Source organism: Budorcas taxicolor, chromosome 14, assembly GCF_023091745.1.
Source record: "Budorcas taxicolor isolate Tak-1 chromosome 14, Takin1.1, whole genome shotgun sequence".
Classification (NCBI taxonomy): domain Eukaryota; kingdom Metazoa; phylum Chordata; class Mammalia; order Artiodactyla; family Bovidae; genus Budorcas; species Budorcas taxicolor.
This window is the reverse complement of record NC_068923.1, coordinates 77,299,476-77,321,757: the sequence shown is the minus strand read 5'-3', so window position 1 is coordinate 77,321,757 and position 22,282 is coordinate 77,299,476. Positions and strand designations below refer to the sequence as shown.

Here is a 22,282-nt window from a genome sequence, read left to right as displayed (position 1 = left end):
GATGCTGAAGCTGAAACTCCAATACTTTGGCCACCTGATGCAAAGAACTGACTCACTGAAAAAGACCTTGATGCTGGGAAAGATAGAAGGCAAGAGGAGAAGGGGATGACAGAGGATGAGATAGTTGGATGGCATCATGGACTCGATGGACATGAGTTTGAGTAGGCTCCAGGAGTTGGTGATTGACAGGGAAGCCTGGTCTGCTACAGTCCAGGGGGGTCGCAGAGTCGGACACAACTGAGCAACTGAACTGAAGAAATCATTTAGATTCTATGTTTTTGTATAATCAAGCATTGAAAATTAACAAATTATTAGGACAGCATTATAATGGTTTACCTGGAAATAAAGTAACACTGGTAGCGCTAAAAACAAATCCACTCATTCAATGAGTATTTACTGAGCCTCTGCTACTTGCATGGCAGCAGGCTAGGTACTAGGGATACAATGGTATTTTAATCAAATATGACAGAGTCCAGGCCTTCACAGAACTTACAGTCTCACGGTGAGAGAAAATTAAAGACATAAATAAAAGCACAGGATGCTGCTGGAGCTATTGCCAGCCAGTTACAATAATACATCAATAATTGACAATAATTAGGATAATGATTATTTTCCGGATATCTGGAGACTTTGTTTAATAAAGTCATTCATGAGTACCATGTGATCCTCTTCCAGTTAACCTACCAACCCCTTGACCTCACTGCATCTGTAAAACCTACCAATAAGAAGCTTGGAATTAGCTTCATTCATTAACTTTTGAATTCCTACTCTGATCTTTTGTCTTCACAAAGTTTTATTTTTATTATAAATTCATTTAAATACACGGCACTAAGTCCTTACACTCTTTCACTCATTATCAATTTAAATACTCATCCCAATTTAAAGCCAGAATTTTTTTTTTTAATTAAACTTCAATTGTTTAACAGTTCATTAAGTAGAGAATAACACATGGAGATTATTTATCTCTAAAACTAAACATGGTAAAATCTACTTTTTCACCACCAGAGTGAAATAAAATATTATATTCTAGTGGATTGAGTAACCAAAATGACAAATGTGACATACAGAGAGGGCAGTGTGATTGCGGAACGTGGAACAATAACAAAGTACCTCTGGATGGATTAGAGGCAGGATTCCAGATTCCTACACTGCACTACTGACAATTTCATATGTAACAAGGTAAAAGAAACTTCTGTGTGGCTTATGGGGATTTATTAATTCCCTAAAACTCTCACTGGAATAACCACATATATCTAATAAACTACTTTTTAAATCTGCTTAGTTATCAATATTAAGTAAATTTTACTTAACCAGAAGTCTGCCCAAATATGACACTTGCTAAATTAAGAGAAAGATTGAGATTATAGAGTAAACTCAACAGAATTTCTGAAAACATTTTATTTATATTTCATTTTCAGTCAAATATTCAAAGATTTTGAAATCTATAAGGCCATCTGTCTCAAGTTCAAAAATTTTAATATTATCTGGAAAACTATTTTTGAAAAGTGATTAGTGAAGAACATTTCAACACATAGTGATGAAATGCACAGTTTTTAAATTTTACATGAAACAGTTAAATACATTTAACACTAAAAATTCTTTATTTAAAAACACTAAGTTATTAAAATGAATAAAAACGACATAGTAAAATTAGATTTTTCCAAAACTCACTACTTCAAAGAAAACATACAATGACATGGATCATAATATATACAAAACAGGAAATAAATCATCATCTGTCATTGATGGGGAGATTTGCATGCTTTCAAAATACTCATAATTTTAAGTCACACAAAATGTTGCTCAGAGGGAATGCTTCTTTTATATTTAAAGTCTCTTTAGAGGCGTTTTAAATTCCGCTTACTCTGGGCACTTCCTGGAAGAACATCTTTTCTATTTCTTGGCTTTGCTGCTCCTCTACTACATTCTTCAGACCCATGATAAGCACACAAACATAGCACACAAAAGTCAAAGCCACAGGCTGTGCGGCTACATAGCCCCCTTTTCTTATAAGGCTGGTACTTAGCAGGGGACTGGCACCTTGGGCAAGGTTTTAACGCTTCATCAATAAAAAGTGTTTTGGCAACCTGCAGTAAAAGCACACACACTAAATCTTCCATTTTCACATAGAGGACAGCTTTATTTCAAACTCTGTAAATAGTTACTCCTAATAACTTATGATAAATACTCACCTTGACATATTCTTCCTGTTTACTACTACTTAAGTGAGTAACAGAAGAGCTTGCTATAGGTGTCAAAACTTCTCCCCAAGGAGAAAATGTTGAAGCTTGTTCTTTCTGAAAACCTGGTGTCCTAGCCTGTGCTTGCACAGACCTTAAAGCTGATCGATTTAACAGATGGAGCCGAGTGGCGGCATCCTCAACATTTAATACAGCTCCCTGTGGTAAAAGACAAGAGGGGTCAACACTGCCATATCGAAAGTTCCAGGACAGGTTTCAGATGCACATGTAACATGTTTGGAAATGATTTCTGCACCACTAGAATTTTCTCGCTAAACCATTCCTTTTTAGAGAGGAAAAAAAAAATTCTCTTATCTAGCATTTAAAAGTCAAAGAAAAATACAAAGTTGAAACAATAAATGCTAGCTTTAAGTTTGCATCATTGGTTATTTTTCTGTTTAAGGCATGAGTTTGCAAATTTTTCCTGGAAAGGACCAGACAGTTGCAAGCTAGTCAACTGTCATTTTAGCAAACACAGCTACAGAGATATGTAAATGAAGGGTCAGGGCTGTTCCAATAAAACTTATTATAGAAACACAGGTGATGGACAGGATTTGGCCCACAGGTCAGAGTTTATCAAGTCCCCTTTTAGCCCAAGGTGAAAGAGGAGGTAAATTTTTTCAAAATTTGCTATGGGACATCATGGAATTCTGTGAAGATTTCTTACTTCAGCCGCATGTCAGAAAATTAATGGTCCTGGTTAGACCATGAAACCCAATTTGTTTGGCTGGCTTTTACAAATACCAAATACTTGCAAAACTTGATTCATTTTTACACTTGAGTTTAAACAGCTTTGATATTTTTAAAGGAGAAAAAAATATCTCTTATTTGAAATGGATTTCCACATTACTCAGATAGTTGCTGCCAAGTTGCTTCAGTTGTGTCCAACTCTGTGCGACCCCATAGACGGCAGCCACCAGGCTCCGCCGTCCTGGGATTCTCCAGGCAAGAACACTGGAGTGGGTTGCCATTTCCTTCTCCAACTCAAATAGTTAGCCAAGAAATATTTTCAGTGAATAATACTTATAGCCTTCTATTTTGTTAAGGTTGGAAATGAGAAAAACTATTGTAGGTTTTTTTTTTAAACAAACTGGCGTTAACTAATTATTAAAATAAAATATACTATAGGTCAATTTTCCGAGTGTCCACCTATCATTGTGTTTTCTCTCCCTTGACAGCCTCCCTTTGCCAGAATTGTTTCCTAAAGGCGGAAGAGGTAGAACATGAGAAATGATAGTAGGGTAAGTATAGGAATGAAGCTAGCTGGCCGTGAAAAATTATGCAGTTGACAGCGTAACAACATAGGCATATGTGTAATGGGTGACTACTGGTTTTTAGAAATTAGAATGAATACAGTTGAACTTACTCAAGGATTCAATATGTTACATCCTATAAATGATTTGCCGCCTAGGCTAGAAGCATATGACACAAGAGTACTCTAAAAGAAAACACCCACTGGATTTCCACGCAGTTGGCAAATACAGTGATGATGCATGCACCAAAAAATGAATAGAGATATATTGTCAAAGCGAATTTCAGCCATAGAAGAACATTCATTCATTTAACAAAGATTTCTTCTAATAGGTGCCCAGTGAATAAAACAGTCTAACCCCTATCCTCCCAGAGCTTACTATCTCTGAACAGTGTAAGGTCTAGCAGTCAACAAAGGCAAATATTCATGAGTAACAACATTTTTCAAAATATAGGCACCCCCACCATACCAGAAAATATTTAAACGTGAGAGGGGAGTCTCTTACTGTTGTTCATTTCCATGATTATAAGTAAACAGTAAAGACTACTGTAAATTAAGAAATTTTATGGAAATAGTGTAATATTCCAATTTTATAGTCATTCTCACTGCTGCAAGGCAAACAGATAAAATGAGATCCTATTACACTTAACTGGTGCGTGTGCCATTTATTTTTCACATGTAAGGATCTTTCAGTGACACTATACACATGTGAGGAAAACCATCAAACAACTTTGTTTTATAATTTTTCTGTTTTGGTTAATGATATACATTAGGATAGTGCAGGTAGAAAGCAGCCAGTTCATTCGGGAACAAGAGGGCAAAGGGCATCTGGAATGATGTCTCTGAAGAAAAGAAGGAACAGGTAGAATACCTGATTTATTCAGACTTACACAGAGAAGAGTTCCAGTTCTGGCGGATGGTGAGACAGGCATCTGTATAGAGAAACACTAAAAAAAGAAAGAGCAAGAGAGAGAGAAGGAGAAGGAGAGAGAAAGGGAAAGAGAGGAAAAAGAAAGAAACTGGGCAATTATTAACTTATTAACTGTGAGGGGGAAAGTTATATAAGAAAAAAGGTGTAACAGGTATAATCATACTGTACTACATGTTACGGCTGTCAAAAAGTCATAATAATCTCAACGCAGTCTTAATAATGTCAGCACCTAACACTGATTCACTAATGATGGTGTAATTACATTCATAAACTAGGAGAAAAGACTTCAGAGGAAGAGCTGGGTAGGCAGGTAGTAGTGAGACGTTAGAGAACTAACCTAGTTCCTCTACAGAAAAAACTAAACAAGCAATAGCAGTGAAGACACGCTACTCAGAAATACGCAGGTGAATATCAAAAGAAAAAGAACAACTAGAGAGTTGAAACTGATTGCCTTGATGAGGCAAGAATCAAGAGCAGGAAGAGCAGGAAAATACACGTTTTGTTATAAGCTTCAAAGTCCAATTTGATGTTTTAAACCACGTACTTGTTTTTAGTTTTTTAAAAATTTAAAGCAAATCAAAATAAGGGGGAAAACTCAAGGAAAAAAATAGAGTTCTTTAGGAATCCAAGTTTTTTTTAAAAGTAGGATATAAGGTAGAATACTTTGTCTAGAATTACTCCAAGGCTTGCCAATGTTTCTTTTACATAGGATGTAAGGAATGCATGAAGCTAAAAGCTTAATAGGTACTTGCTTAAAAATTTGTTTTTTGGTCTGTCCTTAGCAGTAGGGTGCCACTCTAAAAAGATATGTTAAGAAGGCAATTAATATCTTCAATATTATAAGCTCCCAGAGCCAGCAGCTACAGCAGTAAGTAGCTTGTGAGGGATTATCATAGGTGAGAAGATAAAACTTGCCTTCAAATAAAATAGAAAGTCAATACTTTAGTTAACAGCAGTCCCTAATATCTCCTTGGAATGAGAAAATCCTCAATCTGTATCTGGGTGTTCCTATTTGTTTATACTATGATTCATTTCCCTGGAGGCTCAGGCGGTAAAGAATCCGCCTGCACTGCGGGAAACCTGGGTTCCCTCCCTGGGTTCAGAAGATCCCCTGCAGGAGGGCATGGCAACCCACTCCAGTATTCATGCCTGGAGAATCCCCATGGACAGAGGAGCCTGGCGGGCTACAGTCTGTGGGGTCGCAAAGAGTCAGACACGACTGAGCGACTAAGCACAGCACAACATGCCTCATTTCAATTATATTTAGCCAAAGTATAAGTTTACTTGTGTTATTACATGCTTTTTACTAGAATAAGAATAAGGAAGTTAATTCTGAGTTTCTCTTGGTATTTATGCCTAAGTAAGGTCTAAAAGTTGAATACATAGTAAATATGGGTACTCGAGTCATCAGATATTTGCTTATAACTTCAGGGCTGGACCTCAAAGCTTTGAGAAAGTGCAAGTTCACGGTGCTTTACAAGTACTAAGACGCCATGCTCACTCACCTCCTGCTATTCCCTCTGCTGAAACAACTTTCCCGTCTAACTCATTATTCGAGTCTCAGCTGAGATGCATTTTTTCCTTCTCCTGATCCCCAAATATCAAACACTTCTTTTAAATGTCCTAATAGATCTAACTCTGAGCTTCCTCTAACACACCTGTATTGTAATCACCTGTTTATATTAGGTGTAAAGCTCCAAGAGAGCAGGGATCATGTCAAAAACGTTCAGCACGGTAATCTGAGCAACTGGCATACACCATCTACTCAAGACTATACTTGAGTAGAGTGCACGACAAGTATACTACGTCAAGACTGCATGATTTAGTCACTAAGTCATGTCCGACTCCTGCAACCCCATAGACTGGAGCCCTCCAGGCTCCTCTGTCCCTGGGATTTCCCAGGCAAGGATACTCAAGTGGGTTGCCATTTCCATCTCCAGGGGAGCTTCCCAATCCAGGGGTCAAACAGGCGTCTCCTGCGCTGGCAGGCGGTCTTCTGCATTGCAAGCAGATTCTTTACGGCTGAGCCACTAGGGAAGCACATAAAAGACTGAATAGGTAATGCTATAACAATATCTAATTATGAACAGGATCTGGCATATCCTATTAAAATGGTATCAAATACCGATAACAGCATATATACTTAAACAACAAAACCCAGCAAGATGTTCTTCATTTCAGTTAGTCCACTCCATTTATGGACTTGGTAGAGATGGAGTTTGGGGGCGGGGGGAAATGAGTTTATGAATGTGGGAGTTCCCTGGTGGCCTAGTAGTTAGGATTCTGGGCTTTCACTGGCATTCAATCCCTGGTGGGGGAACTGAGATTCTGCAAGACTGTGGTGTGACCAAAGGAATAAAAAAGAACTTACGAGTGAATGTTGATAAAGAGAAAGACCAAAGAATAGCAGGAAAACCAAATTAGGTTGTCCAGACATATGTGATTATCAGATACTCATACAAACATGTTTTAGAATAGCATTATATACATTACCTCAGAATTTGTTTTCAGTTGTGTGATATGTAATTTCCTCCTTCGATTTGCTTTTTTATCTTGAACAATAATTTCGCGCCAATTTCTGCTCACTTTCCAAACACTGTAACGAAAAAATCAGTCCTTATATTGTATATATGCCACAGAATTAGCATTTTTTACATATGGCAATAAGAGAAACTTGTTTATAAAGATTTTGGATAGTTAATTTAAAGCTAAAATTTCACATTAAAAATATGACTTGATTTGCATAGCTGTGAGAGAAGACCTATTAAAATATGTCAGCATCATATTGATAGGTTACTATCTTACAAACGGTTAAGGAAATAAAACAGTTTCATATAAACCCAAGTGAGTCCACTGGAGACTGATTAAGAGGATTTAACTTACATGCAACACTAATATTTAAAACTTGGAACATGACATGCCACAAATGATTATCAGCTACAGTGCAAGAGATTATATAAATTTCTCCTATTATTGTATTTAACAAATATCTGTCATTTTGAGTAAACAAACACAAAAACAATCAATCCTGTTTTGGAACTACTAAGTGCCAGATACAGCTGACCCCTGAACAACATCAGTATTCTTGCATGGAAAAATCCCATGGACAGAGGAGTGTGGTGGGCTACAGTCCACTGGGTTGCAAACAGTCAGACATGACTGAGTGACTAAGCCCACACCTGAACAACATGGGTTTGAACTCTGTGGGTCCACTTACATGTGGATTTTTTTCCACGGTAAATACTACACAGTCCCTGGTCAGCTGAAACCAGGGATGCCGAACCATGGATACAGAGGAAACTCAGATGCAGAGAGCTGACTATAAATTATACAAAGATTTTAAATTTTAGGCTGCACACCAGAGGGTCAGCACCCCTATTTTCTGGTTGTCCAAGGGTCAGCTATAATAAATATTATTATGAGCAGCACTACAAAGTTTCTATTTTGTAAACCAAAGTTTATGAGAACAAAGCAGCTAAAGAAAAAAACATAATTTATGTCCAGTGAGTGCTTATTTATCAATAAAAGTGAATGAGGTTAAGAGAAGGTTATGGAGGGCCCCAGGTTACACCTAAGGTATCAACACTACTATCCTTCCAGCCACCTCAGTTACCATTGCCTCTCTAAGCTGACACAGGCACCTTGTATTAGATGGAGAGGAACTAGCAAAAAGTCACTCATTAATGGAAAAGGAATGAACCATCAATATATAGTTGGGTGTGCACCTCAGCTATTTCAACTGAGTCTGTCTCTCACATTTCCAAGAATAAGCACTGCCAAGTTACACATGCACTCTGCAGTGCAAATACTAGAAATCTTGAGGGATGAGCAGGGAAGGCATTTATTGCAATGTGCTCTTTCACTTACATTGCAATATGACTGAATATCACTTGTCCCACAAGTGAGCACCTAAAAGGGTCACCCAAGTTTTAACTAGTCTGTATCCAAATATTCCGTCATGTAAAAACAAAATCCCTATATCATAGCCATATCCCTAATTTTTTAAACAAATAATTTATCTCATTTGAACATTTTTTAAGGCATAGACATATAGGTCATTAATCTTTCTTATTATCCTATTTGGGTTACACCAAAGACATTCCTGACCAAGACTATTCTGAAAGGACTGAAACCTCAACAAGAGTTTGTGGGGAAATATGGGCTTAGACATCAGAGGGCTCAGTTATAGATCTGCAGCCATTCCTATCTCCTCAAGTGACTGCTGGCAGGTCGCTTAACTTCTCTAGAGCTCAGTTTTCTCATTTGCAAATATGTGAAAGGACTAGACATTTCAGAAGACTTCTAGCAATGAAATTCTACAATTCTGTGCAATAGCCTACACTTAGTTTATGACAGCGGAGCCTGGTGGGCTGCCGTGTATGGGGTCGCAGAAAGTCGGACACAATTGAAGCAACTTAGCAGCAGCAGCAGTTTATGGGGGAAAGGTGAAGAAGGGTTTCAACAGAAGTAGGAGCCAGAAAAGAATAAGGATTCGATGAACCAAACTCTTGACATATACCTATGGAAAAAGAGACTGACTAACTCTCTTGTTTGTCCTGCCTCAACCATGACCTTGCAGAAATCCTGTTCCACATGGCTTCTCTCCTTCCTGGTCCTGGCATACCGATGGGGCTTGTCTTCTGATAGTCCTGCACTTTGCAAAACTGCCAGTATAAGCAGTCTCAATTTAGTCTTGTAACTAGTTCCTACCCTCAATACTTCCATATATGTGACTCAGTTTCTGTTTACTTATGAAGCAGCATTCAAGATACTGAAATTTCTGACACTGAAGAATTTCACTTAACCATCTTTGATAAAACATAAAGTAACCAAGACAGAGATAATAAAACAAAATTTCAAAAAGCTACTCAACTAACAGAAAAGTTTTCCACCTTAAAAAAGAAAGTGATAAAAGGCAGTTTTATTTCAGGAAAAAAAAAAATCTTACCTACATAGGCTTTCTGCAGTCAAGGAATCTAAAACCATAGCAAGAACATGCTTTAGATTTCTGTACTTTAATTCTGTTAAGATGTCCAGCTTTTCTATACCCATTTTCTTGCCAATCAGTCCTGCAAGTACACGCTGTAGTACAGCTATTTTCCCCCCGTCCCTTTCTTCTAACAATTCATGTGCACCGTTTTGCTGGAATCTTTTCCTTTTGCTTTTCATAAAAAGCTCATGCACTAATTGCAAGGCTGGGGTCTTTGATAAATTCTTAAAGCTTAAATCTTCACTCTTATTGTCACTGCTTTGTTGGCTCTCTGAAATGTCTGAAGCGGTCGCTGGTGTTGATTCAGAGCTAGAGAGGTAGGTCTGGTTTTCTTCTTCTGTCTCAGATTGTGAGCCTTGCTCCCGAAGGGTGGACAGTCTTCTCAATCTTCCAAGACGCCTTGACTTTTTTATGGTGTCCCTGACTTTGAGAGTTCCCTTATGTTTCTGAAGTAGTTCTTGGAAAGAGCCCTCTTGCTCAGATAGGGGATCTTCTGATTTATCCAAGCAAAGTGAGTTGAAACCGCTGTCTTCAGGGGTCGAAATATTGCGTCTCACTCCAGCTGAAGGAGAAAATCTTCGACTTGCATTAAATTTAACACTTGGTAAAAGATTACTGATTGGAGTCACAAATATGTCCTCATCTGTTCTACAGCTTGTTCCACCAACAGAAGAGCCCAGAAGTTCAGGATATGTATTCTCATTATTAATACATAGACTGCTGTCACTGATGTCATGTGTGATAGAGTCTTTAAAATTACTGCCCTGAATCGGAGATATACATTCAACTTCAAATAGGCCACAGTCATCTTTGGAATCATCCACTGTGGAAGTCTTCTGTTGAGAAAAATTAAGTCTCAGTTTTTGACTGCTGGAAGTTACTTCTTCTGTTCTCAAAGTGCTAGTAACTAAAGAACTAAAAGTATCTTGCCTTAGAAAACCTGAAGCACTGCTTGGAATATTTTTTTCTAAATTGGGAACTTGGCTTGTACTGCTTTCGAGGGAACTGCTTTGTGATTCCACATCCCTGTCTAGAAGAGAGAAAGATATGTCCAATCTTCTGCGCAGCAAATGTTTTTTTCCACTGACTTTAGGAGTTTCACAAAGGTCTGGGGTTTTATCATTTTCCTTCCTGAGGAAGACAAATCTCTTTCTTTGAGTGGGAGACTCTAAACTATGAGTTAAGGCCAAACTTGAAGTTTCAGGATATTCGTGGATCAATGTTGAGCCTCTTTCTTTCTTTCCAAATAATTCTTTATCTGTATTATCAAAGCTGCACGATTTTAACAGCTCACTGTAGCCACTATCTTGAAAAGAAGATGTGGAACAAAGGTCTCCAAAGCTGGAGGACTTGAGCCTGACAATAGGAGAGTCGACCTCATTTCCTGCTCCAGTGCCGGCTTCACCTGAATGCCTTTCTGACATCTTCAAAAGCTCTGTTTCTACAAAGTGAAAACAAATTTTATTCTTCCTTTGAAATTAATAGCCTGGCAGCTAATACCAAAATACTTGTTATGAGCACAGATGATTATGGAAAATTGTATGGCAATAAAAAAAGTTACTTTAAAAAAACAAATCTCCTCTGCTATATACTCCTGTATATCTTACTTACGACAGTGTTTCAACATCATAAAAACCAAAATTTCCAGGATATAAATGTTCACAGATTACCTGACTAAGCATAGTCTAGGCACTGTGCACAGATATTTTCATTAACTACGCTTGAGGAGAAAAAAAATATCATGGCATAATTTTTAGATGATTGTATTACCTTATAATTTTTACAGTGCTAAAGTACATTATTGTAGTTCCAAGATTCTAACTTATTTGTGCTGGCCTATATTTAGTCAAGTGGATATTTCCTTTCTGAGTTCTGTAATATAAATAAAGATGCTTAAAAAAACTATATGCTGATTTTGACCACTGGTCAAGTGAGTGCAGTCACTAGAATAAAACAGCAATTCAGCAAAGCAACTCTAGGATAATGTTACTCACACTTGTAACATGGGCTTGTCTCAGAAACCTGGTCTTTCTGACCATTCACAAGGTCTGAATTCCAAGGCTTTCACCTTTGCAAAGGCTCTTTGGCTCACTGATAAATTAGCAACATATTTCTTGAGCTAACCAAAATGAACCAAAGCTCCACAGGCCATCTCAAACCTGGAAAGTTATACTCATTCGTGTCTCATCTGGTAAATATTTTCTACTCAGGAACCCACCCTTTATAATATTCTTAAATTGAAAATAAAGAATTTAAGTACATTACTTAGAGAAGTGTGATTCAGTATTATATTTGTAAGGAAGGACACTAGGAAACATTTAACTTTAAGGAAACACTTTAAGGAAACTCTTTTTAAGGAAACTCTTTAAGGTTTTCAACAGTATCACTGCATTCCTTTTTAGAACTTGAATTAAATCTTAAACTTTTCGAAACTTGAATTAAATCTTAAAGTATAAGAAAGCTATTTCTCCAGATTATTAAAAGGACATGAAGAAAACTCATTCTTTTAAAGTTTTCTCCAGACCGAATACATGATTCTCTATTTAAAAGATCCTGGGAAGATATATTGTTAGTTGAGTATAATGGAAAGTTATTTATGCCTAAGTTCCAGTTAAACATGTAAGTGAATACATTTTTGTTAAATTGCTATTCTAACCAAAAAACCAAATTGTTTCTTTGTGGTATAATGATCATTATTACTGGGCAAAGTAAGTGTTTTTCAACTTTTAAAACCTATATTCTACTTTGGTAAATCTCACACATGTTCTCTTCTGACTTAGATTCCCTCAGATTGTGACAATCACTGGTCTCTTCTGTACCTGCTTACCAGCCAAGATGATCAAATTTTGCTTTCTGTATTTCATATTTTAAAACAATTTTTGTTTTCAAATTACACCTCCACACACGAATGTTTCCTACTCTCCGAAAATCACTTTATTAAGTAACAGTTTTCTCTCATGTCATTTGGTAAAGTTAGGTCCAAGCCTTTTTAAAACTTTTTAAAATTAAAACAAATGTAACTATTCTTCTACTTCACCACTAGGTGTCTCACCATGCTCGAATTTGGGAACCTGAGAGACAAATTGATGGAAACAAAAGCAGGGATGCAAATAAAATCCTCTCCCCGCTAAAAACCATAGACCACTTGCTTTAGACATACAAAAACCTTCCGATTTTCCTTTTGTTCATCTACCCATTTGAAATTGCTTCCACCGTGCTTTCTCTGGTGTCATCTTTTTTTTTTTTTTCCATCTTTCATCATTTTCAATCCAAGACACTGGTCTCAAAACGTGGTTTTTCAAACTTCAAAAGTATTTATGCAAAATCGTGGAATGCCGGTTGACTTGCTCAGTTTCACTGATTCAACAGTTCACTGATGAAACAAACAAGCCTCTTCAATATTCATTTTTTAAAACCAAGCTCCTGATAAAGAACACACATCTCTATAGTGCTCTTTAAAAAGGCAAAAACAAAAACACTGGTTAACTCAATGAAGTACTTAAAGTAATTAAAACCGAATTTCCTTCATTTGTTAAAGTGCAACATCTTACCATCAGTAAAATCTTGAGTTCTTAGACGCCAACGTTACGTAGGCTTCCGATAAAGGAAATTTCTCACTTTGCCTTTAAAATTCACGCCAAAGTAATACCACTTAAAGAGACAACTAATTTTGAACAATTAATGGAAACGTGCAGTAGCAGCACGATGCCGGCCAAGATTTGAAGGATACCTCAAGTACGTGCTATCGGGATTATTTTCTAACGCTTTAAAAGACCTAAATCACTTTGAATTCCCCCCAGCTTTCCAGACAACAGAAATTGTCATATCTCTGTGTGCTCCAGCTAGTGTCGGGACGGAGGAAAACGGCCCCAATTCGGCTCTCTGACCACGCAGGGTCAGCTGCTGCGCGGTCGCGTCCTGCCCGAGGTGCCGTCGGCGGGTGGCCGGTTGACGGTCTCCCCGGGGGCGTCAGCCAGGCCGCTCGTCGGTCCGCGGACCTCCCCCAGGCCGGGCTGGCGGAGGGAGGCCGGCCCCAGGGCCCCAGGAAGCCGCCGACGGGAAGAGGACGGGCCGGCGTCGCCTGGAACCAGAGCGAGAGGAAGGCGAACCGCGTCGGGGCGCCTCTCTCGTCGCGGCCCCTGGGAAGCTGAGCGGGCGCGGGGCAGCGGACGCCCAGGGGCCGGCCGCCCTCACACACCTGGCGTCCCCGCTCCCGCCCACCTGGGGGCCCCGGCGCGGCCGCGCCCACCGCGCCGACGCGCCGGGCGGGGATGTGTGGGCGGCAGCCGCCCGAGCGCCGCCGAGGAGCCGCGGCCTCGTCCCCAGGGATGCTCGGCTATGGCAACCTCCAGGCCGGCTCCGCGTGGGGCCGCCGCCTTTTCCCTCCTTCGGTTTGAACTGCCCGCCCTGAGTAACCGCCCCGCCCTGAGTAACCGCCCCGCCCTGAGTAACCGCCCCGCCCCGCCCCGCCCCGCGCCGCGCCGCGCCGCCCCTTCCTCCCGCCGGCCGCCGCCCCGCGACCCCGCAGACCCCCGGCCCTGCGTGCGCCCGGGTGCTCCGCCTCTGCTTTCCAGCTCTCCGCGCCTCCACCGCACCGAGGCACCCGCGTGCGTGCTAAACCGCTTCAGTTGTGTCAGACTCACTGTGACCCCGCAGACTCTAGCCCTCCAGGCTCCTCCATCCATGGGATTCTCCAGACGAGAACACTGGAGTGGGTTGCCATTTCCTCCTCCAGGGGATCTTCCCGACCCAGGGATCGAACCCGCGTCTCCTAAGTCTCCTGCATTGGCAGGCGGGTTCTTTACCACTGAGTGAGTGAGTGGAAATCGCTCAGTCGTGTCCGACTCTTTGCAACCCCATGGACTATGCAGACCATGGAATCCTCCAGGCCAGAATACTGCAATGGGTAGCCTTTCCCTTCTCCAGGGGATCTTCCCGACCCAGGGATCGAACTCAGGTCTCCCGCGTTGCGGGCAGATTCTTAACCACAGCCACAAGGGAAGCCCTCTTTACCACTAGCGCCACCTGGAAAGCCCCTCTGAGGCACCTAGGGCTTTCTAATTTGGTAGGCTCTTTCTCACGCACCCCCCACCTCCCGCCCCCCATCCCACCCACCACCACCCCCATCCCCGCTCCCCGCCCCTCCCCCTCCCCCCCGCACAACCCCCACCACCTCCACCTCCCTTTTAACTTCGGGCAGCACTGTATAGAAAGGTTAACAGGTCCTAGGCGCCATGGGTGCTAGGTTGCTTTAGTCGTGTCCGACTCTTTGCAACCCTACGGACTGACTGTAGCCCACCGGGCTCCTCTGTCCATGGGGATTCCCGACCCAGGGATCGAACTGGCATCTCAAGTCTCTTGCACTGGCAGGCGGATTCTTTACCGCTAGCGCCGTCTGGGAAATCCAATAGGTCCTACTGTGGGATGCTATTAAAAATAATGTAGGAGAACGTTCACTTGAAGATGTTTCCAGAGATGAAATGAAGCGTGAAAAGCAGGTTACAAACCGAATGCCATCGTTAAGAAGTACAGATACACACAGGATAAGATCTGAAAGGTATGACTAACTTGGTTACAGCATCTGTAGACTAGATTATGCTTTAAAAAAAAAAAAAGACATCTAAAAAGGGATATTTTATGTGCCAGGCTCCATCCTCTGCTCTTAGCAGTTTCTTTCTAATCTCTCTCTTTTTTTTTTTTCTGTCTTCTTTTCCTCTGTTTATTCCCTAAATGGGGCGTCCTACATAACATTTTTCTTACTTTACCATTCTGTGCTTACATAATTCGGATTAGGAGTTAAAAGCATTACTTTAAAGTCAGTTACAGCCACTGCTACCACTCTCCTCCAACACAGAACTTCTCCATCTGGATGCCCCTTCGATATTCTAAATGCCATATATTTAAAAAAAAAAAATCAGACTCACTAACAATTATTAAGCTTTGACTATGTGCCAAATGAGGGCTTCCCTCATAGCTCAGTTGGTAAAGAATCTGCCTGCAATGCAGGAGACCCCAGTTTGATTCCTGGGTGGAGAAGATCCGCTGGAGAAGGGATAGGCTACCCACTCCAGTATTCTTGGGCTTCCCTCCTGGCTCAGCTGGCAAAGAATCCGCCTGCAATGTGGGAGATCTGGGTTCAATCCCTGGGTTGGGAAGATCCCCTGAAGAAGGGAAAGGCTACCTACTCCAGTATTCTGGCCTGGAGAATTCCATGGACTGTTTAGTCCATGGGTTCACAAAGAGTCAGATACGACTGAGTGACTTTGACTTTCACTTTCTTTCAATGTGCCAGTTACTGGGCTGCTGCTGCTCCTGCTAAATCGCTTCAGTCATGTCCGACTCGGTGCAACCCCATAGGTGGCAGCCCACCAGGCTCCTCTGTCCCTGGGATTCTCCAGGCAAGAATACTGGAGTGGGTTGCCATTTCCTTCTCCAAATTACTGGGCTAGGTACTGGGAAAACAAAGATGGAAAGACGCAGTTACGGCTAGCTGGTATAAATGCTATAACTAACGCTATAGAAGAAGAGCGGCAGAGCTGACTATACAAAGACTGTGATATGCTTTTATGTATTTATCTTTTGGCTTCACCCACACAGCATGTGGGATCTTATTTCTGAAACCAGAGATCAAACCCATGCCCTTTGAAATGGAAGCACAGAGTCTTAAACACTCTGATATATGAGGTGGAATTTGAAGGACGAGTGACATCTTTCAAGAGAGCAGGTGATTCTAAACTCAAAACAAAATGTGCAAGAGCAGGAGAATTGAAACAATGGGGGCACATTACAGAAACTGTAAATAACTTGTTATAGCTGAAAACTGACTCGTTCCAGGAAAGGGCAAAGAAAATTCTTGACAAGAAGTCAAGCCATGGAGAGTTTTAGATTCATGTGAAGAGTCTGAAGTTTATCCTCTCAGCAATGCAGAGCATTTTAGAAGGACCACTCTGGTGGCAGAGTGGAGGACAGAAAGAAGGGAGGTGAGAGGGGCACTGGAATCTACTGTATTACTCTGGAACATAGTGGGTGTGGAGAAGAACCTAGACCCGACTCAGTCAGCAGAACCAGCTGCCTGGAGCAGGGGAATGAGGAACAGAGCACAAGTTTGGGAGAAAGTAAGATGAATTTAGTTCAAGGTTGTTAAGTATGAGGTACCAGTAGGACTTACGGTAAGGAACTGGTAAATTACACATTTTCAAGATGGCACCTTCCTGAAGCCTCAGTCACACATTCAGGTAGAGGGAGGAGTGTTCTTTCTAGGTCCTCAAACAAGTCTCTATTACAATCCAGGCTCTATTTTGCCTCTCCCCGCCCAGCACTTGCTATCCTCCTCTGCTGAATTTTCTCCATATCATGTATCACCTTCTATAATACCATATTATTGGAACTTCCCTGGGATGGTCCAATGGTTAAGAATCTACCTGTCAATGCAGGGGACCCAGGTTTGATCCCTGGTCTAAGAAGACCCCAAATACCGCAGGGCAACTAAGCTCATGCACCACAACTACTGAGCATGCATGCAGCAACTACTGAAGGCTGTGCACCCTAGAGCCTGTGCTCCACAAGAGAAACCACCGCAATGAGAAACCCACATATCCCAAAAAAGAGTAGCCCCACTTGCTACAACTAGAAAAAGCCCTCACAAAGCAATGAAGACCCAGAGCAGTCAAAAAGAAATAAATTCCTTTTTGGTTACCTGTTTTAAGGTCTGCATCACACTCCACTGTAATGTAAAAAGGGAAGGGAATTTGGTCTGTGGTTAAAATCCACACACCCCCAAACACCATTTAAACATTGCCCTTTTCTCTTTCTGTAGTTAATTTTTCTTTTGTTCCAACTGAAGAGTAAAAGAGTACACCATAACTCCTTTAGATAGTCAAAGGGTATTTTTAATACCACTCCTCATCCAAAAAAAGGGGGGCAAAAGACACCTGGTTACATGTTAGCTTGCCCTAGCTTTACTCATATAGCCCAAATTTAAGCCACTGAGCTATATTTTCCTATTATTTACCCATCACAGTATTTGGCCTCTTCCCTTCCCTTTCTGGATTGTCTGTAAACTCGTTACTGACCTCAGAACTCTAAAACCCAAATGTTTTCCACTGATCTAATGCTTCTTTTGGAAACTATCCAGGAATACATAATGAAAGGTTTTCCATCACCATGATATTCAAGCTATGCAGTATACTTAAATGAATATGATCAAGGAAAAGGAAAACAGATATTCAGGGGAGAAAAATAGCAACATGTATCTCCATAACCACACTATAAGGATTTAAAAGCACTAGTATTCAAGATCACAAGACAAATATGTTCATTCAGTTCAGTTCAGTCGCTCAGTCGTGTCTGACTCTTTGCGACCCCATGAACCACAGCACACCAGGCCTCCCTGTCCATCACCAACTCCCAGGGTTTACCCAAACTCATGTCCATCGAGTAGGTGATGCCATCTAACCATCTCATCCTCTGTTGTCCCCTTCTCCTCCTGCCTTCAATCTTTTCCAACATCAGTGTCGTTTCAAATGAGTCAGCTCTTCGCATCAGGTGGCCAAAATACTGGAGTTTCAGCTTTAACATCAGTCCTTCCAATGAACACCCAGGATCGATTTCCCTTAGGATGGACTGGTTGGATCTCCTGGCAGTCCAAGGGACTCTCAAGAGTCTTCTCCAACACCACAGTTCAAAAGCATCAATTCTTCTGTGCTCAGCCCTCTTTATAGTCCAACTCTCACATCCATACATGACCACTGGAAAAACCATAGCCTTGACTAGAGAGACCTTTGTTGACAAGGTAATATCTCTGCTTTTTAATATGCTGCCTAGGTTGGTCATAACTTTTCTTCCAAGGAGTAAGCGTCTTTTAATTTCATGGCTGCAGTCACCATCTGCAGTGATTTTGGAGCCCAAAAAATTAAAGTCTGACACTGTTTCCACTGTTTCCCTATCTATTTACCATGAAGTGATGGGACCAGATGCCATGATCTTAGTTTTCTGAATGTTGAGCTTTAAGCCAAATTTTTCACTCTCCACTTTCACTTTCATCAAGAGGCTCTTTAGTTCTTCTTTACTTTCTTCCATAAGGGTGGTGTCATCTGCATATCTGAGGTTATTGATATTTCTCCCAGGAATCTTGATTCAAGCTTGTGCTTCTTCCAGCTCAGGGTTTCTCATGATGTACTCTGCACATAAGTTAAATAAGCAGGGTGACAACATACAGCCTTGATGTACTCCTTTCCCCATCTGGAACCAGTCTGTTGTTCCATGTCCACTTCTAACTGTTGCTTCCTGACCTACATACAGATTTCTCAGGAGGCAGGCCAGGTGGTCTGGTATTCCCATCTCTTTCAGAATTTTCCACAGTTTATTGTGATCCACACAGTCAAAGGCTTTGGCATAGTCAAGAAAGCAGAAATAGATGTTTTTCTGGAACTCTCTTGCGTGAATGTTGGCAATTTGATCTCTGGTTCCTCTGCCTTTTCTAAAATCAGCTTGAACAACTCGAAGTTCATGGTTCATGTATTGCTGAAGCCTGGCTTGGAGAATTTTGAGCATTACTTTACTAGCATGTGAGATGAATGCAATTGTGCGGTAGTTTGAGCATTCTTTGGCATTGCCTTTCTTTGGGATTGGAATGAAAACTGACCTTTTCCAGTCCTGTGGCCACTGCTGAGTTTTCCAAACTTGCTGACATATTGAGTGCAGCACTTTCACTAATATGTTCATTAGGATAGGGCAATGCAGTGATGTCTGGCACAAAGTAAAGGCTCAAGAAAAGTTAGCTGTAACAGCATCTACTGACCATGGTTCAGAATGATCCTAAAATTACTGATTCTTGCAGATAGGAAAGGGAATGTTGGGCTGGGAACTAGCCTTGACACAAATTCTTTATCCTACCCCTCTGTAGGGTCCCAGGAATCATTTCTATTCTGCATGTGTTGATCCATTTTTGAGGATCCATTATCTTAATACCTCAAGCTGCAGAATCAGAATCCACGTCAGTTTGCAATGATTAAAGTTATACTCTTCCAGGCAGTCCAGTTATTAAGAATTGGTGCTTCTAGTGCAGCAGACACATTTTTGGTCCCTGGTTAGGGAACTAAGATTCTCCATGCTGTGTGATGTGGGCCCTGCCTCTCAAAAAACAATTTTTGTTTTTAAACAGGCACAAAGATACACTTTCTGGATCACTCCATAACCTTTCTCTTATGATGACAATAGTTTTACCTAATATTTCTTCAGTCAGTTCAGTTGATCAGTCATGTCTGACCCTTTGCTACCCCATGGACTCCAGCACACCAGGCTTCCCTGTCCATCACCAACTCCCCGAGCTTGCTCAAACTCATGTCCATCGCGTTGATGACACCATCCAACCATCTCATCCTCTGTCATCTCCTTCTCCTCCCACCTACAATCTTTCCCAGCATCAGAGTCTTTTCAAATGAGTTGATTCTTTGCATCAGGTGGCAAAAGTATTGGAGTTTCAGCTTCAGCATCAGTCTTTTTGATAAATATTCAGGACTGATTTCCTTTAGGATGGACTGGCTTGATCTCCTTGCAGTCCGAGGGACTCTGAAGAGTCTTCTCCAACACCACAGTTCAAAAGCATCAATTCTTCAGCGCTCTATTGAGTTACCTCTTCCCTTTGGCTAAGAGAGGAGGTACTTTGTAAGACAGCTGCGGATAAAAAAATATTTATGTTCTAACTTAGCCTGTCTGTGGAGGAAGAAACTGCATAGTTTCATCTTTTGTATTTACCTTATATGCAGAGTACATCAGGTGAAATGCTGATGCACAAGCTGGAATCTAGATTGCAGGGAGAAATATCAATAACCCCAGATATGCAAATGACGCCACCTTTATGGCAGAAAGCAAAGAGGAACTAAAGAGTCTCCTGATGAAAGTGAAAAAGGGGAGTGAAAAAACCGGTTTAAAACTCAACATTCAAGAAACTAAGATTATGGCATCTAGTCCTGTCACTTCATGGCAAATAGATGGGGAAACAATGGAAACAGTGACAAACTTTTATTTCTTGGGCTCCAAAATCACTGCAGATGGTGAATGCAGGCATGAAATTAAAAGACAATTGCTCCTTGGAAGAAAAGCTGTGACTAACCTAGACAGTGTATTAATAAGCAGAGACATTACTTTGCTAACAAAGGTCCATCTAGTCAAAGCTATGGTTTTTCCAGGAGTCATGTATGGATGTGAGAGTTGGACTATAAAAAAAGCTGAGCACCAAAGAATTGATGCTTTTGAACTGTGGTATTGGAGAAGGCTCTTGAGAATCTCTTGGACTGCAAGGAGATCAAACCAGTCCATCCTAAAGGAAATCAGTCTTGAATATTCATTGGAGGACTGACTGCTGGGAAACATTGAAGGCAGGAGGAGAAGGGGATGACAGAGGATGAGACGGTTGGATGGCATCACCGACTCAATAACATGAGTTTGAGCAAGCTGCAGGAGTTGGTGAAGGACAAGGAAGCCTTGTGTGCTGCAGTTTATGGGGTCACAAAGAGTTGGACATGACTGAGCGACTGAACTGAACAATGAAGAAGCAGGATACTCCACTGTGTTTCCTGTATATTTAAAAATTGGCCTCTAGGAAAACCCGGAAAGTCAAGTCCCAAGTTGGTCTGTGGAGGTGCAACCAATTAACTCTTGGAAATGAAAGGTCAGGCTCAATGTTCCCAGGTTGCTGGATGGGAGAGAGAAAAGAAATAGAGCCTGCTTAATAAAAAACCAATAGAGGCTTCCCTTATAGCTCAGTTGGTAAAGAATCTGCCTGCAATGCAGGAGACCCTGGTTTAATTCCTGACTTGGGAAGATCCGCTGGAGAAGGGTTAGGGTACCCACTCCAGTATTCTTGGGCTTCCTCTGTGACTCAGCTGGTAAAGAATCCACTTGCAAAATGGGAGACCTGGGTTCAGCTGGTAAAGAATCCACCTGCAATGTGGGAGACTTGGGTTCAATCCTTGGGTTGGGAAGATCTTCTGGAGAAGGGAAAGACTACCCACTACAGTATTCTGGCCTGGAGAATTCCATGGACTGTACAGTCCATAGCATTGCAGAGTTGGACACAAGTGAGTGAGTTTCACTTTCAATAAGAAACCAAAGTAGTAGATGTTGTGGAGAAAGAAACCTGCTTCTCAGATTAACTACAATAGTTATTAACAACTGTTTATTTTCTAAATTTAATAACTTCATTTTCTTCTTCCCCTTTCTGACATAAATATTTGCTGTTGAGAGTGCTAATTCTTAGGTAGATTGATTCAGGAGGGGGAGGAGAGGGGGGAAGAGGCGGTGGGGGAAGAAAAGGGAAGAGAAAGGGGTCTGGGGCTCTCAAGGAGGAGAAAAGGACAAACGTTTCTTTCCTACATTCCTTCAACATAGTCACATAAAATGTTTTTTTTCTTTAAGCCCAGCGCTAATAATTACACAACTCATCTTGCTCAAGGTATGTTTTTCCTTAAACTCTTTACCAATGATTATAAAACAACAATGTATCCTGTTGGAGGACATGTTCCTCCTTAAGAACCTTCTGACTATCCTGTCATCTTAAAATGTATGTGGTGGGAGTGGGTCTGGTAAGATCTTTCTGGTGAAAGTGAAAGTTGCTCAGTCCTATCATGACTCTTTGCTACCCCATGGCCTGAATTCTCCAGGCCAGAATATTGGAATGTGTAGCTTTCCCTTCTCCAAGGGATCTTCCCAACACAGGGATAGAACCCAGGTCTCCCACATTGCAGGCGGATTCTTTACTGTCTGAGTCACAAAGGAAGCCCATTATTTTAAAAATGTTATCCCATTATTTTAAAATGTAAGTTGGAATGGATCTGGTAAGACCTTTACAACCTTGAGACATTGTTTTG

At 41.1% G+C, this 22,282-nt stretch overlaps 1 protein-coding gene across 1 annotated transcript in view; it reads right to left on the bottom strand.

Moving 5' to 3' along the window:
* Positions 1–1,838: 1,838 nt before the first annotated feature.
* The window catches only part of FBXO43 (F-box protein 43), a 32,002-nt gene continuing 11,558 nt past the window's right edge, over positions 1,839–22,282 (bottom strand). Inside the window, 7 exon segments of the mRNA XM_052651582.1 lie at positions 1,839–2,087; positions 2,193–2,399; positions 6,917–7,019; positions 9,372–10,854; positions 12,965–12,974; positions 12,976–13,036; positions 13,301–13,749. Coding sequence (XP_052507542.1) covers positions 1,839–2,087; positions 2,193–2,399; positions 6,917–7,019; positions 9,372–10,854; positions 12,965–12,974; positions 12,976–13,036; positions 13,301–13,749 — 2,562 coding nt within the window.